The sequence below is a fragment of the Ictidomys tridecemlineatus genome, chromosome 2 (assembly GCF_052094955.1).
Source record: "Ictidomys tridecemlineatus isolate mIctTri1 chromosome 2, mIctTri1.hap1, whole genome shotgun sequence".
Lineage (NCBI taxonomy): Eukaryota > Metazoa > Chordata > Mammalia > Rodentia > Sciuridae > Ictidomys > Ictidomys tridecemlineatus.
The window spans coordinates 150,930,858-150,944,889 of record NC_135478.1 but is presented as its reverse complement, the minus strand read 5'-3'; the positions used below and the strand labels follow the sequence as shown (position 1 = coordinate 150,944,889).

The 14,032-nt window shown below is 33.1% G+C and overlaps 1 protein-coding gene across 1 annotated transcript in view; it reads left to right on the top strand.

Moving 5' to 3' along the window:
- The window catches only part of Stk31 (serine/threonine kinase 31), an 81,994-nt gene that overhangs the window by 51,117 nt on the left and 16,845 nt on the right, over positions 1–14,032 (top strand). Inside the window, exons 16-22 of the mRNA XM_005319117.3 lie at positions 1,373–1,474; positions 2,824–2,904; positions 4,738–4,863; positions 5,457–5,582; positions 5,764–5,850; positions 7,074–7,223; positions 10,231–10,353. Of these exons, the coding sequence (XP_005319174.2) occupies positions 1,373–1,474; positions 2,824–2,904; positions 4,738–4,863; positions 5,457–5,582; positions 5,764–5,850; positions 7,074–7,223; positions 10,231–10,353 (795 nt within the window). The remainder of the gene's footprint in view (positions 1–1,372; positions 1,475–2,823; positions 2,905–4,737; positions 4,864–5,456; positions 5,583–5,763; positions 5,851–7,073; positions 7,224–10,230; positions 10,354–14,032) is intronic.

Below are 14,032 nucleotides of genomic sequence, written 5' to 3'. Positions count from 1 at the left end.
TGTAGGGCATGGTTGCCTGCTTCCTGCTCTTGAGGCCACACATGCAGCTGGGACGGCTCCTGGTGATTAGCCGGGAGGTGGTGCTGTGGGCCATGATGGAGGAGGCGGACCACCTCCAGGAGAGGTCCAGGACTCTTCCACCCTCTGGACAGCTCGTGCCTTCCCTTACAGACTATGGGATGGGCGTACACGTGAATTTACTCTACCCCTCTGACCTTTATTCTGATTGGCTCCTGGCAGTATATAAGCTGTGTGTACTTCCTTATTAAATGAGATCCTGCTTTGACTATTCTCCCTGGCACGTTTGATTGTCCTCCCAGGAAGGAGGGCTGGGTGCTGAGTGTGGGTGGCCAGTAGACCTTTACCTTTCTTGTCTTGTCTTGGTCGGGGTGTGCTTTTCCCGCTGGTCAGGAGGAGACGGGGGCTAAAGACCCTGACACACACTACCTTTATTTATTTGTTTTATTCATTTATTTATTTATTTTTATGTGGTGCTGGGATTGAATCCAGTGCCTCATGCATGTTAGACAAGTGCTCTAATATTGAGCCACAACTCCAGCCCAAAGCATATATATCTTTTAAAAAATATTTATTTATGTATGTTTTAGTTTTGGGTGGATACATTAGGTTGTTTTTATGTGTGTTGAGGGTCGAACCCAGTGCCTCATGCATGCTAGGTGAGCACTCTCCCATTGAGCCACCATCCCAGTCCTAAAAGCATATATATCTTTTAAGTTGGCTTTTTAATTAAAACTTCATTAGGGTCTTACAGAGTGTGAGTTCTGAATATTTTTTCCTGTAGTAGATTATTCACACATTGACTGTTGTTTTTTACAGTTTGGTATGTTGTATTTTTAACCAAGTCTTATGTAAAAAACAATTCCAGGTAATTCAGTTTTGGTTGCTGTTTGAACACGTTTACTTTATGACTGCAGTTTGTCATCTTCATTTAAAAAAATATTTTTTTAGTTGTTGATGGACTTTTGTTTTATTATTTATTTATATGCAGTCCTTAGAATCGAACCCAGTGCCTCACACATGGTAGGCAAGTGCTCTGCCACTGAGCCACAACCTCAGCCCCAGTCATCTTGATCTTTGAGAAAATCTACAGCAAATTAAAAGACCAAAATAATCTCTGTAATTGATTTTTATCTTTATTGTTTATAGTTTCTTCCTGTAGGTTTTGGAAAAAAATCAGTGTTAGAATAAACTGAACTAAGTTTACTTTAACAAGTACTATGATGGTAGGTACTGAAGGATGCACAGATATCACACAGAATGATTTACATAGAAGTTGAACTAATTTTATGGGAAGACTTGATTTTAGTCTGCTTAATGAGCCTGTAAAACCATTTTTTCTTTCTGATTAAAGTCTGATGACCATGATGGATCTGAGATTGAAAAAATAAAACAAGAAATTACTCAGTTGCGCAACAGTGTCTTTCAGGAAATTTATCATGAAAGGGAGGAATATGTAAGTCTTTGATTCTTTGAAATTTTAAATCAGATTTTGCTCTATAAATTGAATTAAAATACTCATTCTATAAAATGGACTGTAATCACAAGGCCAGAGGTATTATCTTGGCATAAAAATGTTTATATGAATTTAGAAATTTATTTATTTTTTTCTTTTGACAGTGCTGTGGATGAAACCCAGGGCCTCACACGTTCTGGCAAGCTCTTTATCACTGGGCTATACCCCCAGTGAAATTAATTTATGAAAGAATAATTCATGACCATACCAATGTGGAAATTATAAAAAAGGAAAAGACATTACTTATAACTTTTTCACCTAGTGGTAGCTTAGTTAGTAGTCACAATTAACTTTTGACTTCCTTTTACCTTTTTTTTTCTGTTTTCAGAATTGAGATTACAGTACACACACAAACAGAGGCATTTTTTTTGTTTAATATAAAGCATAAGAATTTCTTCAAATAAACCTATATGAACATCACTTTAGCATAATGTTTCAATGTAAACATTAATGGAACAACATTCTTTATTTTTGGTGAATGTAACATGGAACTACCTGTTTTTTTGAGAAAGTTGTATCTTAAGTCATCCATTCTACCCCAAATTACTGTTACCTTAGAAGAATTTATCAGTGTCTTTTCTCTTTAAAAAGGAAAAAATATTGTACTTTACGTCTGAGGCATATTATAGAGAAGAAGTCAATTTACAGTGCTATGAAAATAAAAAAGTACTATAAAATAATAGACATTTTAAGTGTCATGCTTTAATTACCAAACTCATCTGACTATATGTAACACCTTATGAATCTTTTGATAAAATTTACAAAAGTTTAGAAGTTTTTCTTAAGCATGTGACATAATTTTCCTTTTGTAAGGATCTTTAGTTTTCACATTTGCTTCAGAGTGAGTGATGCAGAGCTATGTATTTATTTTTTGTCTCAGGCTTTTATAATTTTTTTTCTTCTAAATGAGACATGCATTATTTTAAAATGCTACCATGTTCTTAATATTTTAGGAAATAATGACAGTTTATTATTCAAGTTGATATAGTGTTATACATTTTCATTTTAGTTTGGAAGTGAGTATGAACTTTCACCTTAGGCTTATATATGTATATAAGGCATAAAATTGGTAATTAAGTTTTTCTTCTATTTGTAAAGTGGTAATTTTGATTGAAGGTATCACTTGGTTTTTGCTTGGTATTTCTGAAAAATAGAAATCAAAATTAGGATCATATATCTTATTAGATATGTAAAAAGACTGATGCTGATATACTATATTATCCTGAAAAGAAACACATAACAATTAAATATGTATTGATTTACAATAAAAAATTACATTTTTAACTTAGGAGAAACTGAATAGCTTGGCACAGAAATGGTTCCCTGAGCTGCCTCTGCTTTATCCTGAAATAGGATTACTTAAATACATGGTAAGCTTTGTTTCCCCTGAGAATTGCTACTCTGCAGAGAGTGTAGAAAAGTGATAATGTTCAGACTGTATATCAGTGTTAAATTTATAATATCTTTTCTATAAAGATGTTTCTGATGAACATTTTAAAATATTATTAGCACCTTTTCTCAAGACTGTCTTACGTAGTCGCACAGTGCAGATTTGAATTTTTATGTTCATTTACATCTTTTTCTCTATTTTCTCTTCATTCTCATTCAAAAGATGGTATGGCACTTATTTGTGGGGTTATTTTTTTTTGAAATGATAAAACAAAAATTTAACTGCAGTTTTGAGAGTTATATAAAAACAGGATACTGTTAGTCGTGAGGAATTTAAACCTAATGTGATTTTCAAGTTAGAGCAGGTTGGGGAAAAAAATTGAGAGAAGAAGGTTAAGGTAGAGTTGTTGAGGTGGGTTTTGTTTTCTAGGCAGGCCAATTCAAAGGCTGGGAGATTAACATTAGACCTGGACAGTATGGAGCAGGATTGGTAAATTCTGGCTCTCAGGGCAGAATCTGTTCTCTCTTTGTGTTTTATTGTCTGTTAGGGATGAGGAACTAGATGAGGTATAGTTGTTAGTTGGTATTTAGTGGTTCTAGGACCATACCCCCTCCATCCCATCCTAAATCCAAGATGTTCAAATTCCTTACATAAAATGTCTTAGTATTTGCACATAACCTACATGTATCCTCCAGTATACTTTAAATCATCATAGATTACTTATGATACTTAGTACAGTGTAAATGCTGTGTATTGTTTAGGGAATAATGACAAAAAAGTCTGTGCATGTTCAGTACACACACTTTAAAAAACATTTTCAAGTCACAGTTGATTGCACAGATTTGAAATACATAGATAGGAGGGCCAACTGTATTTATTCTTTATGATTGTCATTTAATTCCATCATAAGCTTAAATATAGTATTGAAAGGGATATTTGTATAAACACATGAGTTTATTCTCATATAAGATCAAAATTTCTTAAACAATTAATATAAAGTCTTTACAGACTAGACATGAAAATGATGAGTTTTACCTGCAATTATGCAACTCTAGAGTGTCTCATATTGTGTAGGTGAGTGTTTATGTATGCCATGAAATGAAAATTCATTTCTAAAAATGTTAATCTTCTTTATTGTAGAAGATTATAAAAGGTTTTAATCATGGTTTATGGCAGGCTTTAATGATTTTAAGGTGTTTAACTGGGAAGTATTCTCTGGACTCTTTTGTAGATTGATTATATGTATTGTGGATTACTTAAATATACTAATGTCACTTAACTAGGAAATACTCCTCTGACCCTTTTTACTAAAACTACAAAGCAGTAAAGTGATTTATAATATTAACTCTCAGATTTTGGTGTGAAAATTTATTCTTTTAAAAAATTGCAGAAATATCTTGTGGCATTAAAACATTTGAAACCTAGTTTCACTTTTGAGGACTTCAAACAGAAGCAGAGGTGTTAGAATTATTTGATGGTAGTTATAATTTTCAGATTTCTCATTCCTATTCTACAACTACTTTGTCATTATTTTAGTATTTTGCAGAAAACCATGAGGTTTTTCAAGTAAACATTAAGTTTTCTTGGCAGCCTATCTGGTTAATCCCAGTCATCTGTAGTATCTGTTCTAGAACTGTAACAGTGATTATTATATGATGATTACACTGTGGGTAGGAGTTCAAGTTAGAAACCAGAAAAAATACAAAAAATTTTAAACATTTTTGTTTTATTGGTTTTTCTAGTAGGGTTGATGATGTTCATTCCATTTAACAGCATGTAGCTAACTACAACTGTAATAAAAACTTGTGCCTAGAACTCTGGTGGTCTTCTTACTATGAGCTTGGAACGAGATATTCTTGACGCTGAGCCCATGAAGGAACTTAGCAGCAAGCGTCCTTTGGTGTGCTCTGAAGTTAATGGGCAGACAGTTCTTTTAAAGGTAATTGCTTAAGTTCTGATTTGTGGGAGTTTTATAAGTTGAGAAGTAGTGGTGTTTCTTTTCAGGAAAGAAAAAACTCACTTTTTATTTTATGAAGGATGTAAGTTGACTGGCGTGACGATGATTCTTTTATTTTGCTTGCCAGAATTAATTTTGACTTTTAAATTTTCTTCATTTTTGTAAGTAGTATCTGTCTTTAGTGGGATTCACTGCTTTTTTTTTTTTGGTGAAGTTATTACAATCTATCCAGTAGTCTTTTAAGATTCTGCTTTATTTTTAGATTTCCTTTCAAAATCTCTGCTATGTTGCCAACACAAGCTCCTACTTCTTAATTTCTTTTGTGATTGATTTGTGACACTATTAAGTTAGCCTTAGTTGCTACACATAATAGAATGTGTATAGTAAGCTACAGGTAGAATTATTTTTTCTTTTCATAATTATAGCATTCAAAGCAGAAAAAATACTTACAAAATTAGAATAGAAAATCAAATGTAATCTGATTTACTTAAAATTATTATGTTTAAGGGGAGTGATCTGTAATTAGAATGGGATTTTAAATGTTGGCATTACCAGTGTCTCTGTCTTGATACAAGGGTTATTCTGTGGATGTTGACACAGAAGCAAGGGTGATTCAGAGGGCAGCTACCTATCACAGAGCTTGGAGAGAAGTTAAAGAAGATTCCGGGTTACTGCCATTGATATTCCTGTTTTTGTGTAAGGTAAAGTTCTTATGGTTATCTCTTATAGACTTAATATTTATATTAAGTTTTGGTTTCCATGTTTTAGAGCAGTAATTCATTCCTTCTAACATAAGCTAAAGTTATCTTATAGAATCAGTGTGTAATAAAAATATGTTGAACAATATTTAACTGGAGTCACCTTCTCTGTTTTGCTTCTTAGTCTGATCCTATGGCTTATCTGATGGTCCCATACTATCCTAGGGCAAACCTGAGTGCTATTCAAGCTAGTATGCCTTTAACTTCAGAAGTAAGTCAAAACAATTTCCATGGATATATTAATGAGAAAATAACACCTAATATTTAATATCTAATATTTATTTAGGTCATCCTACATGTGATATTGTGTAAAATTTTGACTTGTGTTATTTAATTGTCTCATCCACTCTGTGATGTGACAAAATTCTATTATACAAATGAGAAAAGTGAGTCTTTGACTTGCACAGTGTCCCTCAGGCAGAGATACAGTTGAGACTTGAAATATATGCGTTCTTGGTTATTAATCCCAAACTTATAAATTGTTAAGCTATGTTATATGTAAATTGCCTAGTATAGAATTTAGTATTATAAGCACTTAAGTGTCAGCTTTAATTTTTATCATTGTAAATTTATAATTTGGACTACCCAGAACATTATTTTCAGTCTCTTCTAGTTGTTTTATTTAGTAATATTAAATAAAAGTTCTAGACTTTTATTTAATATTACTAGGCAGTAAGTCATTGTCATCTAAGTTTTCTTAGACACTGCAGAATGTGTATATATTTGTATACTCTTGCAGTCATACACAGTCACCAGATATACAAGTTACATAATCAGGGCTTTATCTGGCCTTTAATTCTTTATTTATGATTTATTCTCTTTATTGCCTTTTTGAAAATTGGTGCATTGTAATTACATGCAGTAGTAGGATTTGTTGTTACCTATTCATATGTGCATGGAATAGAACAATATGTTTTGGTCAGTATCATTCTCCATTCCCTTCCCTTCCCCTTCTCTCCTCTCTCCTACCTACCCCTGATCCACTACTTTACTCTACTAATCTCCCTTGTGTTTTCATGAGATCTCTCTACCTTTTTTCCACTTTTTCTCTCTAGCTTTAATATATGAGAGAAAATATATGGCCCCTGACTTTCTGACTTTATTTTGCTAAATACTGCTCTGAAGTTCCATCCATTTTCCTACAGATGACATAACTTCATTCTTGTTGACTGAATAAAACTTTATTGTGTATATATACCACATTTTCTAACTTGTTCATCCATTGATGGACACCTAGGATGATTTCATAATTTGGTTATTGTGAGTTGTGATACTGTAAACATGGGTATTCATGTTTCACTATTGTGTTATGTTGTATTCTTACTAAAGGTTTATTTGGAGGAAATTTTACTCATCCTGAAACAGAGTCTTAACAGGGAAAAGATTCACATGTTAAAATGATTTGCTTATTTTCTAACCTCTTGTTACCTATAGGAAGCTTTAAAGGTCATGAAAGGTGTTGCCCAGGGCCTGCACACATTGCACAAGGCTGACATAATTCATGGATCACTTCATCAGAACAACGTATTTGCTTTAAATCGTGAAAAAGGAATTGTTGGAGATTTTGACTTCACTAAATCTGTGGTAAAATATCATAGTTTTATAAATAAGTTCTAGACTCTTATTTAATATTACTAGGCAGTAAGTCAGTACTTACGCATTATATAGTAATTTATTGTAAGACCTGTGCTTTCAGTTAAGGTGTGTGATGTAGTATAAGCAATTACTTGTTGTCAATCAGGTGCTAGAATAAGAGTTTGCAAGTTTTTGCATTGTATATTTTTACCATAAATATTAGGAGCAACCTGAGATTACATTCAATAGTATTGACAACATTAACTATTTTACCCTTATCTGGAAATATTCAACCACTAGGAAATTTACAAGAACCCCTCTTTGCTGGTGTCCCCTGTTCCCCATAAATTAAATTTAAAAATACATACTTTTAAATTTTTGATTAATAATGTGCACTTTAGAAACCTGGGAACTTTGGACTTTCTTATTTAAATTCTTTTTTTTTAAAGAGAGAGTGAGAGAGGGGGAGAGAGAGAGAGAGAGAGAGAGAGAGAGAGAATTTTTAATATTTATTTTTTTTTTAGTTCTCAGCGGACACAACATCTTTGTTGGTATGTGGTGCTGAGGATCGAACCCGGGCCACACACATGCCAGGCGAGCACGTTACTGCTTGAGCCACATCCCCAGCCCTTCTTATTTAAATTCTGACTCAACTACAATGGCTCTTAATTTGGAGCCTTATCATCTTAGTGTACACAGAGATAGCAAGAGATAGCAAAGATCAGACAATTAAGAGCATGTTGTGAAAAAAACTTTATAGAATTGGCAGTCTCAACATAGTCTTGAGGGAACAAGACTCTTTATCTAAATTGACAAATAAAAATCATTTATTTTGTACAGCACTTGTTTTGATATGTGAAATGACTGAATCAGAAATTCCTATTTTAAATATACCAGCTTTATTGAGATCATTCACCTGTTATAAAGTGTTCAAATTAGTAGTAGTTTCTAGTACATTCTAGAGTTGTGTATTGATCACCAGTGTCTACTTCCAGAATAATTTGTATCACTCCCAAAAGTCCCATACTGATAAGCAGTCACTCTTCATTTCTTCCTCTATTCAGGGTTTTGAAAAAACTAATATGTCCTTTATTCTGTGGTTTTCCTATTCTAGACATCTGAATAAATGAAATCATAGAATATATAGTTGTTGTGATTGGCTTATATTACTGTATAGCAGTTTCGAGGTTCATCTGTGTTACAGAATACATCAGGATGCCATTTCTTTTTATGACCAAATATAATATTTCATTGTGTGTATATATATCATATTTTGTTTATTCATAAATTGATATTTTAGTTTTCACTTGTTATTATGAATAATGTTGCTATGAACATTAATGTACATGTTTTTGTGTAGATATGTTATTTCTTTCGGTAGGAAAATTACTAGATCATATGGTAACTCTTTCACTATTTGAGGAATCAAATTGTTTTTAAGAGTAACTATCATTTTACGTCCTCATAAGCAATGTATAAGGATTCTAGTTTCTCCATGTCCTTGCCAGCTTTTGTTATTATCTGATTAATTCCCTTTCACTATTATAATGTCTTATACTTTGGTCATCTGCAAGTCATAGGGTAATGCCATCAGTGTATATATAGTCTCAGTGGCTTTCATATGGTACCCTAAAAAGTTTAGAAAGTGAAAATCTAAAACTGTAATGAAACAGGATTTATACAGATTGATTTGGTAAAATATTTATTTTAGCATATTAATTTATCTGAAAATTGAGATGAAATCCTGAGAAAAATGACTAAGTGATGAGTTTTAAAAGGTTCTCAGCATTTTTTTTTTGTATCAGGGATGGAACCCAGGATGCTTAACCACTGAGCCTCTCCCCAGCCCTTTTTATTTTTCATTTTGACACAGGGCCTCACTAAGTTACTTATGGCCTGGCTAACTTGCTGAGGATAGCCTTGAAGTTGTGATCCTTCTGCCTCGTCCTCATGAGTTGCTGGGATTACAGACATGTGCCACTAAGGTTATCAACCTCTAGAGATCCTGCCCAGTTTGTCTTTTGAACATATCATTTATACAACTGTAGATATGACTACTCTTAAGAATTACTCTTCCTCTTTTTCCTTGTTTGTTACCTGTTATTATTTCCCAAAACATTGTTTTACTAGTTAAAATTATTTAATCTGAAGTACTGATTAAACTCACTTTTTGCTATATTTTCATACTATCTTTAGATTGAAGTATATTAACTAGTAAGAGCAATTTTAAAAGTAGTGTGTAGTTCAACATCTTTGATATCTGAGTTTTTACAGTGCATATAAATTACCTGGGAATATTGTTTAAGTGCACATTATTATTTGGCATTTGTGAGATGGAGATTCTTACATTTATAATAAGTTCCCAGTTGGTACCTCAGTTGCTGTTTTTTGGACCACATTTTGAGAAGCAAGGATAAAGATAGTAGGTGGAGAAGATATAATTAATACTAAGTAATATGTGCTGGGCATAATGCTAATTACTTTTATGGTTATAAAAACTGTAAGGTAGATACTATTTCTGTTTTATAAATTAATTAATTTTTGGCCCAAAAAAGTTAAAGCCAAGGCTTCACTGCAAATGAGTGGAAGAGTAGGGATTATAACCCAGGTCTGACTGAATTTAAGAGTCATACTATTGCCATTGATTATCCTTTTGTATGTTAGAAATGGTATATATAGAAAATAATTAATAAGAAAAGAAATTTTCAGTTTTTATAAAGCTTAGAGTTTTCAGAATTAGAAAGTAACACTGGTGCATTTCCTTGTGAAACTTACTAAAATAAATGATCTACTTTTGATCTATCCAAGTCTATAACCTGAATGTAATCAAAGACTCACTGTTAATTTTATGAAACTAATTTTAAAAGCAATTTGTAATAGCAAAATTTAGATAATATATTTGAGAGCAAGAAAATGAAATATTTCAAGTGGATTTTATTAATCAGATGCCGAGTATTTTATACAAAACCTCATCAAATTTGTTGACCCTAAAATATTTAAAATTCTGTTTTTGTAGAGTCAGCGAACCTCAGTGAACATGATGGTTGGTGGCTTGAATTTGATATCACCTGAATTGAAAATGGGGAAACCTCCTTCTCCAAGTTCAGACTTATATGCTTATGGTTGCCTTTTATTGTGGGTATGTTATTTTTTAAATAGATCAATCATTTTTATATATATTTCCTTTTTAAAGTGACGATTATAGCAGTTCTTCCTAACATATTGTTCTGGATAAAGAACAATGGTAGAATTTTAGTTTTTAGATTTATCATAAACTGTTGATACACTTCCTATTACCTACTGTATACTTTTTACAAGTAGCTTGTAAGATAGGTATTATATTGCTTTCTTAGTTTTGTTAAAGTCAAGATTAACAGTGAAAATGATTTTGTCCTATATTAATCTGGAAGAAGTTTATGCATATATGAAAAATAAATGCTAACTGAGCCTTGGGTAAATGTTCCTGCTTCCATTTTAAATCAACTATTTCTTATCCATGGTTTTAAGAATTATGAGGGATTAAATAGTAATAAGGGCATTTCTTATAATCAGCATTGTACTGGAGGTTCTAGCCCAGCAATCAGCAAACATTTTCTGTAAAGGTCCAGCTTGTAAATGTTTTAGGCTTTGTGAACCATATGTTTGGTGTTGTAAGCACTGATTTTTTTTTTGTAGCACAAAAGCAGCTATACCTAGTATATCAACAAATGAGTGTGACTCTATTCCAAAAATTGTTTGTAGAAGATTGAAATTTGGATTTTTTGTAATTTTCATATCATAAAATAGTGTTCCTTTGATGTTCTTTTAAATACTTAAATATGTGAGACCCATTCTTGGATTATAGGCTATACAAAAACAGGTAGTGAAATTGATAGGAGCTGAGGCCATAGTTTTCTGATCCCTGTTCTAGCAATACAATAAAGCAATAAAAAGAAGTAAAAGTTATACAGCTTGAAAATAAAGAAAGCTAACATTTGTAGACGACATTATTATGTGGAAAAATTTCAGGAATGTACATAAAAGCTACTAGAACACCTGAGTTTAGCAAGGTAGCAGTTTTAATTTCAGTGTAATTGGGTTTATATACACTAGCAGCAAATAATAGGAAGTTGAAATAAAAAATCAAGAAAGTATCAAAAATACAGAATTTTTGACAAAAGGTAGACAAGAACTGTAAACTGAAAAACTGCAAAGTATTGCTGAAAAGATGTAGATAAATCAAAGAGATATGCTGTATACTCATGGAATGAAAGATAATATTGATATTGATCTATAGATTTAATGTAATTTCATCAGAATGCTGGTTCTTTATTTTTGGAGGGAGAGGCAGAAGTTGATTTCATAATGTGTACAAATGCAGACAATCTGGGATAACCAAAAGAATTTTGAAAAAGCACAAAATTGGAGAATTTATATTATCCAACTTCAAGACTTAGTAAAATTATAGTAAGATTAGTGTAATGTTGGTGTGAAATTAGATAGATATACAAGTGAATGGAAGGGTGAGTGAAAGGAATCTTCAGCAAAAGTGGTATTGGAACACATGCACAGAAGAAACTTTAATTCATTTCTTGCAACTTGTACAAATATAACTCCAAATGTATATTAGATCTAGAAGTAAAACCCAAATAACTACATATGCCTATAAAGTTTTTACTCAAACATATTATTATTATTGAAATATGGTTTGTAGTCCTGATCATTATGGTTTATTTTTGGATTTTAACTTGACTTGCTTTCTTTTTTGTTTGGCTTTTCCTTTAGTGTAGTTCCTCCCTTTGCGGATTTTCATTGTTATTTTTAATTTCCTCCTCATGGAGTATTTTGTGGAGGCTATTCTGTAGTTTTCTCATAAATTCTTTAAACTTTTATTTATTATGAAAGATTTTTATTTCATCATCAAATCTGAAGCTTAATTTTGCTGGATATAAGATTCTTGGTTGGCATCCTTTTTTTTTTTTTCAGAACTTGGTATATGTTGTTCAGGATCTTCTATCTTTGAGGGTCTGGGTTGAAAAATCTGCTGATATCTGAATTGGTTTCCCCCATATGTAATCTGAAACTTTTCTCTTATGGCTTTTAGCATTCTGCCTTATTCTGTATGCTAGTCATTTTCATTATAATGTGCCTTGGGGTGGATCTTTTGTAATTTTGTACATTTGGTGTCCTGTAAGCCTCTTGTATTTGATTTTCCAATTTATTATTCATGTTTGGAAAGTTTTCTGATGGTATTTCATTGAAGAGATTGTGCATTTTTTTGGCTTGTATCCCTGTGCCTTTCGCTATCCGGATAATTCTTAGATTTGGTCTTCTCATGTTATCCCATAATTCTTGAATGTTCTGTTCATGGTTTCTTACTATCTTCACTGTGTGGTCAACTTTATTTTCAGTATTGTATATTTTGTCTTCATTGTCTGAGGTTCTGTCTTCCAAGTGATCTAATCTGTTGGTGATGCTTTCTATTGAATTTTTAAATTGGTTTATTGTTTCCTTCACTTAAAGGATTTTTTTTCAGAATCTGTCTCTTTATGTAAGTAATCTTTTGCTGCCTGTATTTGCTCTTTTATCTCTTTGTTGGTGTGATCAGTTGTTACTTGTATTTGTTCTCTTATATCATTGTTTGCTTTGTAGGTTATTTTAATTATGTACATTCTGAACTCCTTTTCTGACATTTCATCTATGCTGTCAGTGGATTCTATTATTGTAGCATCTTGGTTGGTTTGGGGCACTTTCTTCCCTTGTTTTTTTCATACTGTTCATGTGTTTTCCTCTCTAGCAGTGCAGATTTGAGGTATTACAATTTTTACACTGTAATCTTGTAGTATCCCTGCGGATTACTAATACCTCACCTTTAAGGGGGAGACCGATATTTATAGCACCCAATGCAAATAATGTGCAGCCTTAAACCATATAGCTCCTATTTAGACAGTTACAGCTTTGTCATAGTAAAAAGAAATGATGTGTTTGATTAATATCTACAATATATATAGTAGGTTTTCATATGGGTCTACAGTTTCTAATGATGGACAAAGAGAGAGCCTGAGGGGTGAGTAGAGGATGTGGGATTTATGAGGTAGGAGGTGAGAATATAGAGATATTAGATTACAGGAAGAGTGAAAGAGGAATCAAGAGAAAAGTAGGCTAGCAGGTATACCTCTGGTGTAACCAAGCCCACAAGGACCTTGGTGATAGTCTTCCAGGTCCTGGCTGTTGTCTCTAGATGGAAGTGGGCATGTTCCTAGTTGGTGGCAGTGGCAGCGTTAAACCTGTAGGTACCTTGATGTTAAGACTTCCAGGTCCTCGCCAGTGTCCTAAGATGGAGGCTGCCTCAACTAAAGATGGTGGTATGACAGTGGAGGTAACCCAAGATGGTGGTGGAGGTGTCTCAAGTTGGAGGTGATTGTTTTCAGAGGGCTGAGAGGGAAGACTGTGTGGTGACATTGAGCAGCCTGTTCAGAGATGCAGTGCTGTGGCAGGCTGCTGCTTCCAGGCACTGCCAGTTGTCCCCAAGGTGGAGGCTAACACGTTGTGGGGAGGGTCTCTGGAGGTTTCTCTGGTGCCCCAAGATGGAAGCAGGCTGGGAGAGCCATGCATTTGTAGATGGGGGCTACAGCATAGTCTTTCTCCTCCTCTAAATGTGTATGGTCACTCTACTTTTTTTTTTCTATTAGGTGCAGGGTCTCTGTTCTAGTGCCTAAGTCTTTGATCCACTTTGAGTTGATTTTTGTGCAGGATGAGAGAGGTTTAATTTCATTTTGTTACATATGGAATTCCAGTTTTACCAGCAGCATTTGTTGAATTAGGCTGTCTTTTCTCCA